The 15746-nt window shown below is 38.7% G+C and overlaps 1 protein-coding gene across 1 annotated transcript in view; it reads left to right on the plus strand.

The window, feature by feature from the left end:
- Positions 1–11300, plus strand: part of GOLPH3 (golgi phosphoprotein 3) — a 49494-nt gene extending 38194 nt beyond the window's left edge. The window contains exons 3-4 of the mRNA XM_047093769.1: positions 788–902; positions 9382–11300. Of these exons, the coding sequence (XP_046949725.1) occupies positions 788–902; positions 9382–9806 (540 nt within the window). The 3' untranslated portion in view covers positions 9807–11300. The remainder of the gene's footprint in view (positions 1–787; positions 903–9381) is intronic.
- Positions 11301–15746: the final 4446 nt, after the last annotated feature.

The following is a 15746-nucleotide window of genomic DNA, read 5'->3' on the forward strand; positions in this document are numbered from 1 at the left end:
AAGGTTCTGCTAGTTGTCACAATTTTTCTTTTAATTTTTTTTTTTTTTAACGTTTATTTACTTTTGAGACAGAGCATGAATGGGGGAGGGTCAGAGAGAGAGAGGGAGACACAGAATCTGAAACAGGCTCCAGGCTCTGAGCTGTCAGCACAGAGCCCGACACGGGGCTCGAACTCACGAACCGTGAGATCATGACCTGAGCCGAAGTCGGCCGCTTAACCGACTGAGCCACCCAGGCGCCCCTAGTTGTCACAATTTTGAAAAAAAAACTTTCTCACCTGCCAAATTATATTTCATATTTAAAATTTTTATCTCTTATCGTGGCATAAGCTCTTGAGGAGCCAAGTCTTACTTAATTTTTACTCCTAATTGGCTAGCCATTTGTTTCAGTAACATTGAAAAATTCATTTCTCCACTGCTGTAAAATGCCACATTTATCATATACTGAATTTTTATATATAATTGAGTTTATTTCTATGACTAATAAATGTTTAAAAAATGAATTTCGTGATTAAATAGCCTAAGGTTTAGCAATGAAAAGAATTAGTATCAACTGTTCTGGCATTTGTCTTTACTAATTCTTGCACACTTTATTTTCATTCATGATTGTGGCTAATCTGGTTAGGTTCAATGTTGGATTTCTGAATAGAGAATTAATTTGAAATCTGAACATTCACACTGTGTGAAGAACTTTAAGAAGTTTTTGCATAATTAAGTTTTTCATTTAAAGAGATGAAGTCAGAAAAAAGAATTCGTGATCATTTCATTCCTATTGCTTACATTTTAGGTGATCTGTAAGTCAGATGCTCCAACGGGGGATGTTCTTCTTGATGAAGCTCTAAAGCATGTTAAGGAGACGCAACCTCCAGAAACGGTCCAGAACTGGATTGAATTACTTAGTGGTAAGCTTTTGTGTATAAACTAAAAGCTGAATTCTGTTTAAAAGATTTTTGTAAAAAAGGGCACCTGGGTGGGTCAGTTGGTTGAGCATCTGACTCTTCATTTCAGCTCAGGGCATGATCCCAGAGTCTTGAGATTGAGCCCTGCAACCGAACTACTTGCTGAGTATGGAGCTTGCTTGAGAGTCTTTCCCTCTCCCTCTGCCCTTCTCTCCTGTTCCTGCTGCCTCTTAAGGAAAAAAAAAAAAAAAAAAAAAAAAAAAAGATTTTTGCAAAAGTTTAAAATCCTTTTGGGAAGAACTTACACAAAATAGCCAAAAGCTTATTATTTAGGCAGACTTAAAAGTTATTAGTCACTGAATGGGGAAAATAGTAGTTTTAAAAGTTTCACTCCCTTTAACAAGCAGATACATGTTCAGTAAAACAGAATATTCTTCCTTAGAGCTTCCACCATTCTTTAAGTTTTTCTTTTTAATGTTTGTTTATTTTTGAGAGAGACAGAGCGTGAGTGGGGGAGGAGCAGAGAGAGCGGGAGACACAGAATCCGAAGCCAGCTCCAGGCTCTGAGCTGCCAGCACAGAGCCCGATGTGGGCTTAAACCCACGAACTGTGAGATCATGACCTGAGCCGAAGTTGGACACTTAACTGATTGAGCCACCCAGGTGCCCCACTGCTCTTTAACTTTTAAAAACATTTAGATGTTGTGAGATTGGTAATTAACATTGTGTCATTTTTCTTACAAGTAATTTCTTTTTCCCACTTACAAAACAGTTTCTAAGAATAATTCTATTATGAGGTGTTCTTTCAGTAAAAGATTTTGAGTTTTGCATTTGTGTGTATTTAAAAATTGAATACACATAGTCCATTCTTAGCTAATAGGACAACAGTGGGTACTTTATGCTTAGGGCAGTGTTCATTCTTTCTTCTTGCTGATGGAAAGCAAACTTACAAGATTGTTTTCATTAATTTCGAACATTTTTCTTTTGGCCATCCTCTTGTAGATCTTCTGATCAAGGTGGTTTCTACTTCACTGAGTAAGAGAAATTTTCCCCATTTGGGGCACCTGGGCGGCTCAGTTGGTTAGGCGTCCGGCTTTGGCTCAGGTCATGATGTTACAGTTCGTGAGTTTGAGCCCTGTGTCGGGCTCTGTGCTGACAGCTCAGAGCCTGGAGTCTGCTTTGGATTCTGTGTCTCCTCTGTCTGCCCCTCCCCTGCTCACGCTCTGTCTCTTTCTCCCTCTCAAAAATAAATAAACGTTAAAAAAAATGAAAAAAAAATTACTTTGCCCATTTGATCAGGGTTTGATTAAAACTAGATTCTTGCTTAGCATGTACCAGTACTGTATGTCACATTGCCCAGCATGTTGTCAGTCCTCTTTGGGTTAGCCTTCCACTTATGCCTGTTGATGACATATGGCCATTGACAGAGAGTCAGTGAGGGCATTAACGTTAACTCTAGATATTCAGTATTAGCAAGTATTTTTTCAGATAAAAATAGAAGTGCTGATAATTTCTAACTGCACCTTGATGGATTATTCAGGAGATCGCTGGCCTAAGCAGTCTTTGTGTTATGCTCATGTTGTGCTGCTGTTGTTGGCCCATTACCACTTCTGGTGGTGCAGATTAGAATTTGTAGTTAAGTTCTCCACTGACGAAAAACAGGGTTTTTCAAAGTTAATTTTTTTTGGCAGGTAAGTCAGAGTGTTCTTTAATGGAATGTAGTTGGGTCTTGTCTTAACGTTACTGATACCCACTTTGGTGCCACTTAGCACCATGGAGATGTTTTCAGACCCCTCCATTACCAACAGTCTCTTCATATAAACTTATATCATACGTGCTAATGGCACATCGGCATTTGGTTTACTAACTTGTCTTACACAGCTAAATTTCCTTTGACAGTATACATGTCTGTCATGCAAGTAAGCATGCAAGGAGTAGGGAATGCAAGTATGGCATGCTGGGAGAGTGAATCTCAACATGTAAGGTGGCTACATCTTAAATTTACCTCTTTTGTAACATTTTATGAAAGTAACTTGTCACTACTCAATATCAGTGCTGATTTAATCAAGTTGGGCTGTTCTCTTGCACCGTTCTCCCCTGATGGAAGAGAATGAAGAGATGGCAGAAGTCTTTAAAACTTTCTCCGAAGTATTTAAATACACTTAAGATTTTGTGAAACAAAATAGTTTTCAAAATTATCTCATGCTACCTGGTACTGGGTAGGCTAGGCTAGGCTAGGCTAAGCTCTGGAAACAAGCAACCCCAAAGCCCCAGAAGCCTTAGGACTTCTCACTCATGCTATGAGTCAGCCACAGGCCGCTTCATTCTCAGCAAATGATTCTGAGTGTCCATTTGGGTTGGGAATTCAGAGTGTCCATTTGAATTAGGAATTTGGATAAACTGTGAGGCTAATACTTAGGGCAATTTAAAAAAAAAGCAGTACCCTCTGGAGTTTAGAGTGGCTGTAAATGCTAGAATATCACCTGTAGCATCTTAGTTATGTGTTTCGGACATATTAGGAAATGACCTGTAATTTCAGCTTAAAAGGAGAGAATCCAGAATGAGAGGAGAAAAAAGTAAATTTCTTTTAAAAGAAGAAAGCATCTGTTTTCTGCCCCAGGAAGGTACTGTTAGTACCTTGCTGATTTTGTTTAAAAAGCATATTTTTTATTATGGTAAAACATACACAACATAACACTTACCATTTTGACCATTTTTAAATGTTCAGTTGTTGAATTTTAAATTCTTAAAATTTTAAGTTGCTTCCAGGTAATGAGTGGTGGCAAATACCAGTTTTTATCGCTATACTGACAGGTGCTGTGATCAAGGAAGTGCTTGAAGAATCTTAAAATCCATTTGGGAAACACTTGCGTATTTGTAATAATTCGATAACTGATTAAGGTTTAACAATATGGTTCTCTGAAAGTACAGTTGCTCAAAGAAGAGAAATTGTGGGGATCTTTGGTAATTGGAGGAGGAAGCAAAACTTGGATTAGGTCTTTAAAGGGTAAGAATGAGACAGAAGGAAGGAAGTGCTCTTGTTCAGAGGGGTTAGAGGGAGCGGTGAGATTGGTGGGCCTGTCTGGGGTTGCTGCTTGGCCTTCAGAAGTTAGGTACTGTGCTGCATTGTTGAGGGACATGTGCAGAGGAGTTGAGATTATATGTGAAGAAGAGAGCATGTTGGTCTGGTGGTTGGTGACCTTAAGTGCACAGTGGGGCCTGACTTCCCCAGGGTAGGAGGCCCCAAGTGTTCGTTATATTATTATTTACACTGTACATTTATACATGCTAAAACTGCCAGTTGTTTCAAACAATTACATATCTCATTAATTTAAAAGTTAACAAATATACGTATGTTTGAGGCAAATACTACTTAGTGTTGTTAATATGCTTTAGACTTTGTGAAATCTTAAGACTTGTAGTTGATCGGTTTGATCACAAGGCGTCACTAGACTGCCAGATGTATGAACAAAGCTGCTTTTGGTTTTGTAACACAAGTCAAGGAATATAGAAGTTTTTTGCAGCAAAATTATTAAGGTACCTGTCAGTGTGTCATTTTCACTGAAGTAATTTTTGGGCAGTGGACATAAAGAACCGTGTCCTCTCTGCATAGACTTCTCACAGTTTCCTTTACAAAAACGTGAACTACAAATACATTCTATACATTTTAAATTAGGTGGAAATCTTAATTGTGTATTCACTCATCCAGCTACCCTCCCATCCCAGTTTATACCGGTGCCTTAAGTATGCTAATCTCAGAGGTGACTTTGTTCTTTGGATTTAGCTTAATTTATTATTATTTCTTAAAATAAATGGCAGAAATGTCAGGATGCCAAGACACTTTCACCACTCAGTTATTTTATTGTACCTTTTTGGGGAGTTTAAAAAATAGTAAACAACATCTGCATATTACCTGCACTATTTCAGCCTTCTGCACATGAGATTTCCGTTTTTCAAATATCTGAGGTAGTCTGAATAACCTTTTTATTGGAGTGAGCATGAGAGATTTGCCCTTCCCAGGAAGTTGCTGCAAAGGGAGATGATGTCTGAGTCCCTTTTTATTACTTCTCTGAGGCAGAAACTAACTATAGCCAGAAGAAGGTCCAATCATAAATGGAATGAATGCCTTATCTGAAGTAAGTCTGTGTTTAGACTCTTCTCATTTTTAGTAGTAACACTAAATTGTAAGTTAGCATATTTTGGAATTGAGGAATTTCTCACACAAACTTCGTGAGCATTGCTTGTTCCATTGGTTGTAATATATAAGATTTAATTTTGCATACAGTGAGGATAAACCTCAGTATGACTTCAGCACAGAGTTGTAAATTGCTAATCCCATTGATTTTTCATGAGAATGAAAAAAAATCATTGTAAAGCAGCATTAGAGGGATTTTGTGTTTTTAGATCTGTAAAGAGAAGTTTAACTATGGGCTTCTCAGAATAATCTTGATTTCGCCCGCCCCTCTGCCCCGCCCCCCCCCCCCCCCCCCCCCCGCCATTTTTGGAACTAGATAGCCGAGATACCCTCTGGGGGCATGGAATAAATACCTTTCTATTTGACTAATGAGTTGCTAGGGAAAAGTGCTTGTTTGATAATTGACCAGTTACTATAAACACAGTTATTTTTAAAGTTGAATTATAATTTTTATGGGCTTTTACATAAATTTGCTATTGATTATTTTGTGTTTATTTAAATTTCTGACGGTCAGAAAACACAACCTAGCCAATTCTAGCTTAGTATCCTAGGCTGCTACCACATGCCGATGATACTAGAAAACAAACCCCAATCTGTCTGGTGAAAGGTACAGCAGGCAGGCATTAGTTGGGGAGGACAGTGGGTTGGTACAACATTTAAAAAATGAAAGTCGTAACATTTTGGAAAGATGTGTACCTCCTTTCCAGGGCTCATTATGTTCTGCATGTAGTCACTGCCTGTCCGCTTTTTGTTTCTTTTGCCTGTAATGCAGGCTCTTCTTTGTTTCATGGGATGTAGAATCCTGCTGGATTTCAGGATTGAACCTGAAAGTTCTTTCCCCGGAAACTTCCCTAGAAATGCCCCTTACATCAAACCCAGATAATTTCTTCCTCCCTCTAGTCTCCTTGTTCATATTGTTTTTATGGTCCTACGCATCTTATTCTTGCCAGGCTTGTTAATTATATTATGAATCTATTTCCTTCACTTGATTTAAAAACTTTTCAGAATTGGAAATATCTTACTTACATTTGTATTGTTAGTTCCTAATATTTTTTTAGGCCATTATGAACACATTAAATTGTTTCAGAGTGCTGATTCTGTGCATGAATAAATAATAACTAGCCTTGTTACCAGGCTCTGTTCTAAGAACTGGATATGTCTTTAACTCATTTAATCCTCATAATAACCTGATGAGGTGGGTAGAGTTGTTATCTTGACTTTACAGCTGAGGAAACAGGAATGGAGAAGGTAAGAAACCTTGCCCAGGTTTGCACAGCTAGTAAATGACCAGGTTGGAATTCACATGTAACCAGTCTGGCTCCAGAGCTCGCCTGGTACGAGTGTTAGGCAGTAATGCTTCATCAAGTAACTTTTAATAATTTCTTAACATTAAATGTAGGTATGGGTTTCTTTAACACTAGAAATTGAAATAAGTAGAATTTAATTTATTATTTAATTACATTTCTCTTTTATACTATTAGGTTTTAAAATCTAATAGGGCCCCAAATATTTTTTCTTTTCGTTTTCAAAGTTACCAAGGGAATTGAATGCAATGATTGTTTTTCTTTTTTTGGAAGCTTGGGTTTTTATGGAAAAGAATATATATATATATATATATTTTTTTTTTTCAACGTTTATTTATTTTTGGGACAGAGAGAGACAGAGCATGAACGGGGGAGGGGCAGAGAGAGAGGGAGACACAGAATCGGAAACAGGCTCCAGGCTCTGAGCCATCAGCCCAGAGCCTGACACGGGGCTCGAACTCACGGACCGCGAGATCGTGACCTGAGCTGAAGTCGGACGCTTAACCGACTGCGCCACCCAGGCGCCCCAGGATATATATATTTTTTTAATGCAGGAGATGACTTCAATTTAATAATTCATGGCACCAGCCCTTCATTATTTGACAGTTTTTTTTCAAGTCCCTAGTTTTATAGAGTGAATCATAAATTCAGAATGTCACTTCCAGATCATTCGTTTAAAAAATAGCTCTTATTTTCTCTTCATTGCATTCAGGTTTTCCTTTAAATTATTTAGAAATTTATAATTGTCATTTGAAAGTCCTTGTCTGCGAATTCCCATCATCTCTGTCATTTCTGGGTCATGTCTAATTTGGTTCACTGTTTCTGTTGAACGCGCCCCCCCCCGTTTGGGTCACATTTTCCTGCTTTTTGCAAGTCTAGTGGTTTTTATTGGTTGCTGGACATTGTGAATGCTATGTTGAATGCCGGATTCTGTTGTTTTCTTTAAAGAATGTTGAAATTTGTTTTGATAGGCAATTAAGTTACTTGTGGATCAGTTTGTTTTTAAGCTTTATTGGGCCAGGTCTAGAATAGCCTTTTCTCAAAGGCTAGTTTAGGCCTAGTACTAAGGTGTGATCCTCTGGAGTCCCTTCTGAATATCTTGGATGTTCAGTGAGACCTTTCCACTCAGGCTACTTGGCACGCAAATTTTCCCCAACCCCATGTGAACACTTACAGTTGTTCAGCTTACAACTTTTGGTTAATTTTTCTTTGCCTACCCCTGCAGAGTTTCTCATCTTAACTTGTGTGACTTTGTTTTCAACCAGACTCAAAGGAACACCGTACAGGTTTCTAGAGCTCTTGTTCTGCATAGCTCTCTCTTTTCCAGTACTCTGCCTTTGTATTTCAGCTGCCTTGCCTTCTTGGAACTCTGATCTCTGTCTTTCTAGTTTGTTTAATTTAAATTTTCAATTAAAATTTTTTTCTGCTTGTTTTAAAACTTCTGTGCTCTGTTTGAGGTCTTCTGTCCTGCTTTGCTCCCTGGGACGTGTTATCGGATAGTAAGCTTGGGCAAAAGTATGGCTCACTTAGGTTTCTCTCAAGGGTCACAGCTCTGGACTGCCTTTTGACTAGTGTTGGAAAGCAGTTGTTTCATATATTTTATCCAGGTTTCTATTTATGGAAGGCCAAAGGGTCTAATTGTAGAAGTCCAGGCCTGATTCTCTATCCTAGCCCCATATTCTTTATTGTTAAGTCATATGATAAAATACTTTTGCTTATGGTCAACTAAATAGTAATATTATTTTAAGATCGCACTCTTCACTAGAACTCTCCGTGATTATGGAAATGTTCTGTTTCTTTGCTGTCCAGTAAGTAGACATTAGCCATACATGGCTATTGAACATTTTGAAACATGGTTAGTACAACTGAGGAACTGAATTTTTATTTATTTAAATTTAATAGTCCTATGTGGCTAGTGGGTCCTATAGTAGACAATACAGTTTGTTTTCTCTCAGTATTATAAAATTTCACCCTGGGGGTTCCTTGAGCCTAGATGGCTCAGTTGGTCAAGCATCCAGCTCTTGATTTCAGCTCAGGTCATGATCGCATGGTCGTGGGATTGAGCCCCACGTCATGCTCCATGCTGAGCATGGAGCCTGCTTAGGATTCTGTCTCTCTAAATAAATAAACATTAAAACAATTTTTTCAACCTTACTGCTTTTTCATATAACAAAAGTGCCTGTGGTTGATCTTTAACACGTCCCAGTTTGGAAAATTGCTGTAGTATTTTTTTCAAATTAAAAAAATTGTTATGTGTTCCTTAGAGATAATTCAGAAAATACAGAAAGTACAAAAAAGAAAATTTGTCACACATTATCCCAAAGAAAACTCAGGTTAATATTTTGATAAATTTCCTTCTAGTCTTTCTGTAGAGAAAAAAATTATCTTCGTGAAAATTGTTTGGTTTTATTTTAAATATTTCTGTCTTGAAAGGAAATGTGCATAGGTGACCGGATTAAAATGGTGAAAGTGTTTTGTCCTTCTAGAATTGGCTTTGTTATTAATTTGTTATCAAAGAACAGCCTTGTCCAAACAGGCTTTCCTAGCTTTGCAGGCTGTTATGTAGCTGTTTCTGGAATAGTATATTAATCAGGAAACTTTTTTTCTTTTGTGTCTCTATTGCACATTAGTGTTTCTAAATAGAAAAGAAACATTTTTCTCTGGTTGCTTTTTGACAACAGCTGGAGGGAGGCTGAATGTATTTAGTATTTAGCTCATTTGCACCTTAGGGTACCTGGTTTGAAGACTGCTTTCAATTTGGTCCTTTGAGTAACTGTTGTGCCTGAAAACGTGACGGGTGCTTAGAATCCGAAGGCCTGGCCCTCAAGGGGTTCATGGTTTAGTTGACAAGAAAAATAGTTGAGTTTTCTTTTATTTGTTTAGAGGGGGTGGAAATCAAATTTTATTGTTTATTTTAGTAGTACACTTTATAAAGTCAGCAGTATAATACCTGTCATTTCTAACTTCTGAAATCTTTTGTTTAGGTGAGACATGGAATCCGTTAAAATTGCATTATCAGTTAAGAAACGTGCGGGAACGATTAGCTAAAAACCTGGTGGAAAAGGGCGTATTGACAACAGAGAAACAGAACTTCCTACTCTTTGACATGACCACACATCCCCTCACCAACAACAATATCAAGCAGCGCCTCATCAAGAAGGTACAGGAAGCTGTTCTTGACAAATGGGTGAATGACCCTCACCGCATGGACAAACGCTTGCTGGCCCTCATTTACCTAGCCCACGCCTCCGACGTCCTGGAGAATGCTTTCGCTCCCCTTCTGGACGAGCAGTATGATTTAGCCACCAAGAGAGTACGGCAGCTCCTCGACTTAGATCCGGAAGTGGAGTGTCTGAAGGCCAACACCAACGAGGTCCTGTGGGCGGTGGTGGCAGCGTTCACCAAGTAGCTGCTCAGAACGAAGTTCTCTCTCTCATGTAAACCAGTAGGTTTTCTTCTATTGACTTCTGGTTCTCTGCAGTTTGTACTTTCCACACTGTAATTGGCTTTTGTTTTATGAAATGGTGGGTGGCTTTTCTTTTTTGTATGTATGCAGGATTCTGCTGGTACGAGAGGCCTTCCTCTTTCTGTTTTCAAAAAAAGTTTTACTGCCATATTGGCAATCCATTCCTTGTTGCCATCCTCACTGTTAACCTGTTTTGGGATTCTGGCATGCTTTGACTTTCAAAGTGACTCCAGTCTCCTCACACGCACATCTTTTGGATTACCTCAACTTGAGTTTTTCCCACGTGTGCACGTACACCTAGCATTCTGCCTACGATTCAGACAGAAGTCACAAAAAGGCCTTTAACTCACCAAAGGTAAATATCTGTATCTATTAGGACATTTTATACATAGACCTCAGTTGAGATGTATACTTAGCAAAATTATTTTTAAATTGAAACAACACAGTAAATAATATAAAATGCCCCTTGGATTTTGTTTCCCGTGTAAATCTATTGTATTATTACACTTGTTGTAATTTTAACTGTTAAATCCTAAAGGTCCAGTTGTTTCACAGAGCCGGATCGGGGTGGGCCGCATTCCACATATGCTGTATATAGTTTGAATTCTATATAAATTGCCCCTTCTGGCCACTCCTGCCTCCGTCTTAGTATTTTGCAAGATTTCATTCGTTGTACACCTGGTGCCCCTCACTTGCTTCAGTCCGTATTATTTGATGGCAAAATAGACCTCTCATCATTGAAGGAAAGAGAAAAGATGTGTCTGATTGGTCCCAAGACTTCTTGAGCTGTGCCATTCATGGCACCCTTTGCCTATGCATCTCCTTTTGGAATTATTTTTGGTCTTAAATGTTTCTATCGTTTCTATAGGGAAGAGGCTTGTGACCAGTACTAATCTTGAGTACAGTTTTTTCTTTTTCTGTCCACAGGTAAATTAATGTCTGCTCTTAAATGTCATTTATCTACTCATACTTTTTTGGGGGAAAACAAATCAAATGTCAGTTTTAGCAGATATTGCATGTAAATTGTTAGCAAGTAATGACTACAACTCAGATGATTAAGAATTTTGTAACAGAAAGCTCTGCTATGTTTTAATTTTTATATACAATTATGATAATTAGCACATTGTAAGGATATAAACCTTTGCTTTTTAAAGTTTATTTTTACTATTTCTTTATCACTGTTTATGGTATCAGCATTGGTTTCATAATGTAAATACTATATATTGAACAAATTAAATGTCAAATTTTTTATTACCATAGTTCATGTTAATAGTGGGGCTTTCAGGTGTTTAGAGATTTTTTTGGTTAACATTCAATGCAAAAGTACTAGATGGTGTATAACTGTAGAGTTGAATTTTAAGGGATTCCCTAATATGTATACTATCTTTTTATCTGAAGTAATAAATAAACTATGATCTTGAAAGTGCCTGAATCAGAGCAAGCATGTCATTTGTATTTTTGTATTCTACCATAGTTTTCTTTCTAATTTTTACTTAGCCTTAGTTGAGTGTGGTAATACTTTTTTTTTCTTTTAAGTTTGTTTATTTATTTATTTTGAGAGACAGAGACAGCATGAGTGGGGGAGGGGCAGAGAGAGAGAATCCCAAGCAGGCTCTGCACTGTCCGCGCAGGGCCTGACGTGGGGCTTGAACCCACATGAGTTCATGACCATGAGTTCATGACCTGAGCCCAAACCAAGAGTCTGACGCTCCAGCGACTGAGCCACACAGGTACCCCTAGTGTGGTAATATTTTGGTGCAGGGGCTGGCAAACTTTTTCTTGTAGGACTGGATAGTAAATATTTAGGTTTTGTGAGCCATTTGTAATGTCACAACTACTCAACTCTTGAATGAAAGTTGCTATAGTCAATACAGACAAGTGGATGAGGCTGTGTACCAATAAAACTGTTCACAAAAACAGGCAGCTGGCCGTTGGTAGTAGTTTGCCAGGCTCTGTTTTTTTTTAATGCATGGAAAAAGATTTTCTATCCTTTAAAATAACCTCCTTTACCTCTAAAACTGACACTACTGGTGGTAAATAAGTATGGAAACTGTTAATTTTTTTTTTCCCTTATAAAGTGGATACTGAACCGATAACTGATTCTATCCTGGGATTTCTTTTCAGGTGAAAATGTACTGTTTTTTTCCTTGCAAAGATTTTAGAAGTGAGATCATGGATGTTTTTCTAAAGTATTCTTCACCTCATCGCCAGCATCTATATTCTCAAGCAAGGCTGGAAAAGGGCCTTGTCTGCACCTCTGTCAGTGGTTTCAGAGCTGAGTGCCCAGTCACTGCCACCTGTTTGTGGCCCCAACTGCAGTACATATTTTATAGCCAGAGGCGAGGAAGAGGAGTACAATTTGGAGGTGGGGGGATGTTATCTAGAACTTTTTCTCCTATAAAATGCTACTGTGTACAGTCCTCTTTAAAGGAGAAATGATAGGACCCATGGAAATAATTGTGCTGTGTGGTAGGAGCGGTTTTCCACGGGTTTATGCTGCTTGGATCTAAAAATCAGGCAGTGGGTTTGAATATAACAAAACTTCCATAAAAGTCTATTGTGTAAAGAATCTGCTGCTTCTTGAACTCTTCACATACTGTTTAATTGTTGAGTGTTCCTTAAATTAACCTGATCTTTAACAGTGCTCTAACCTGATCTAGAACAAGGCTCCAACAGAAAGGAGCAACAAGCCTTGGTGAATGCACACTGTGTGCCTGGTAAAGTAGTCTGTACTTCATTTTGAGCTCCCCAAACCCCGATTACTGTCTTCATTTATTGAAGGACAAGCTTGGAGAGGATGCCTTGCTGAGTCTCAGGTTACCTGGTAAGTGTTTGAACTTTTAATCCCGAGCGATTGAGTAATAGTCGTGGCATTCAACTACAATTTTTCCTTTCTTATTTTGGCACTAGGAGGGGACGGATTTTCTCTAACAGAGAGAAGCAGAAGAGCAGGCATGCAAAAATTCTCATGGTGGTACAGAATTCAGTGATAGAAGGATATTCCTGCTTGCTTCTAATATCTTCGTGTAATTTAACATAAATTGTCTTTTGTGGATGAAAAAGTTGGCCAGTTCTCTATGTTCTTAGAGGAAAAAGACACTGTCAGATGTCAGGTGGCCAAGAAAGCTGCTGATCTGTGGAAACAAGATTACCCAGTGGTCTCAGACACATTCCATCATTCAGTTCTTCCTATCGTTTCTGAACAGATGAATTACAATACTCTTTTTAAATATAACGTCTGAGTTTGGTCATCACCCAAAGGAAAGTGAAAGGGGCTGGTGTTTGGTTCAGTGGCAATACAGGACCAGTAAATAATGACTGATGATGACAAGGGTCCAGGACTGCGAGTCGTGGCCACTCTTGCCCCAAGAACATGGAAATCAGTAGTCACAATACTGTGTGAGGTATTTATGAAGTTTAATTCCAGCTCTGTGGTTTCTCCATCTTGTATTTCCTCATTATATATATTTACAGATAATGTTGCTCCATTTTACTTTCATCCAGATCAATATGACTGACAACCTGAGTAATTTCCTATTCATTGCAGCCCATTGAGTCCCAGGACGATATCACTGGCTCTCATAAATTTTGCATAAATTTTCTGTATTCTTTAATAGCACTGGCAAGGCAGCAGTGTTAATGTACATAACCTTGTGGACCACTGTCAGAGGGGTATGGATGGTAACATAAAGTGATACACATACTTTCTCAGTTGAATGTTAGAATTTACTCTTGGTAGACCAGTGCTGTACCGTGATTTCCACTAGCATCATAATGGGAATATGCAATATTCTTCCATTTATGTTGTGGAGAGCTTTCAGAATAAGCACACATTCTTTTTAAGCATTTTTGGCTTCATTGTATAACTTTGCCACTAATGAACATTTGGATTATTTTCCTGTTTTTATATTTATTTAAAGTCTTTTTAAATTTAATTTTAGAAAAAGAGAGTGTGGGTGAGGGAGAGGGAAAGAGAGAGAATCTCAAGCAGGCTCTACATTGCATATGGAGCCTGACGTGGGGCTCAGTCTCATGACCCTGGGATCATGACCTAAGCAGAAATCAAGAGTTGCATGCTCAACCAGCTGAGCCACCCCATGTCTTTATAGTTGATTTCTGTAGGAGGAATAATAGAAATGAATTTACTCAAACAGTAGGGTAAGATAAAATCAGTTTGACTTCTAAGATTCATGTTAATTTCCACCAATAATGTAAATGCTGGTTTCTTTAGACCTTAGCCAGTACTGTAGAGGGTATCATCAATTCTGGTCTTTACCGAGCTTAATAGAGGAGAACGATCAAATTATTTTATTCAGGGGTTATCATTTACTATCTTTATTGGTAATTTGTATTCCCTCCCCCCCCCCAGTGAGTTATTTGTTCATGTTTTCATTTTTTTTTTTTTTAAATTTTTTTTTCAATGTTTATTTATTTTTGGGACAGAGAGAGACAGAGCACGAACGGGCGAGGGGCAGAGAGAGAGGGAGACACAGAATCGGAAACAGGCTCCAGGCTCCGAGCCATCAGCCCAGAGCCTGACGCGGGGCTCGAACTCACGGACCGCGAGATCGTGACCTGGCTGAAGTCGGACGCTTAACCGACTGCGCCACCCAGGCGCCCCATGTTTCCATTTTTTTTAAGGGACATTGATCTTTTTTTTGTATTGCTTCATCAGGACTTTCCATATATTATGTGTATTAACCCTGTGTCTGTGATGCAGTTGGTTTTCCCAGTCTTTGGAGTTGGTATATGGTGAGGCTTTTTGTTTTTGTTTTTTAATCTTTGGAAAAGTATATGGTGCAGTGCTCAAGCATGGAATCTGTGCAGACCTTAATTGTCCTATTAAAGAGATCTGCCTGGTATTCAGATTTGGGATATGCATATATCATATGAATTTGGGGGTGCAGTTAAATATAACATCTAAAAATCACATGTATTGATTACACATGGAAAATCACATAAGCAAATGTATAGGCTAATAAATTATTTTAAGGCAAATATGCTTGCAGCCATCACCCAGGTCAGGAGACAGAATGTTGCCAGCTATCCAGAATCTGTTCAAGGCTTCCTCCCAGTTAGAGTCTCCCTAATCCCTGAGAATACTGTTCTGACCCAGTATTGCATCTCTAATACTTTTGTTCTGTTTGGTTTCATTTTCCTTTTTTTTTTTTTTAAGCTTATTCTGAGAGAGAGTGCTAGTGGGGGAGGGGCAGAGAGGTAGAATCCCAAGCAGGCCCCATGCTGACAGTGTGCCTGATGCAGGGCTCGAACCCATGAACCTTGAGGTGACCTGAGTGGACACCAAAAGTCAGATGCTTATTACCCAACTGAGCCACCCAGGTGCCCCTTTCATCTTTCATTTGATGGCCTTTTTTAAGTGTTTTTTTTTTTTAAATGTTTATTTTTGAGAGAGTACAAGAGGGGGAGAGGCCGAGAAAGGAAGACAGAGCATCTGAATCAGGCTTTGTGCTGAGAGGCTGACTGCAGCAGAGCCCGAAGTGGGGGCTCAAACTCAACAAACCGTGAAATCATGGTCTGAGCTGAAGTTGGATGCTCAACCAACTGAGCCACCCCAGGTTTCTCTTAAAATGTAGGTCTCCCCCTGACATCTATCTCTTGTTTTTTTCCCTTGCAAGATATTTGCTGTTGAAATTGGATCACTTGTCCTGTAGAGTTTTCCAAAGTTTGGATTTTGCTGGTTGTTTCCACATGGTGTAGTTTAATGTGTTTTTCTGACTTTTGTACTTGCCAGGTATTGGTAATTGGATCTAGAGGCTGTCAGATTCAGGTTTCTTTGGGCAACACTATTTCATAGGTGGTGGTTTGTTCTTCCATCAGGGAGCTCTTAATCTCTTTCCTTTTGTGACGTTGGTAACCTTACTG

Source organism: Lynx rufus, unplaced genomic scaffold (assembly GCF_022079265.1).
Source record: "Lynx rufus isolate CCGP_SWC_20201006 ecotype Redwood Valley unplaced genomic scaffold, mLynRuf1.p SCAF_1, whole genome shotgun sequence".
Classification (NCBI taxonomy): Eukaryota; Metazoa; Chordata; class Mammalia; order Carnivora; family Felidae; genus Lynx; species Lynx rufus.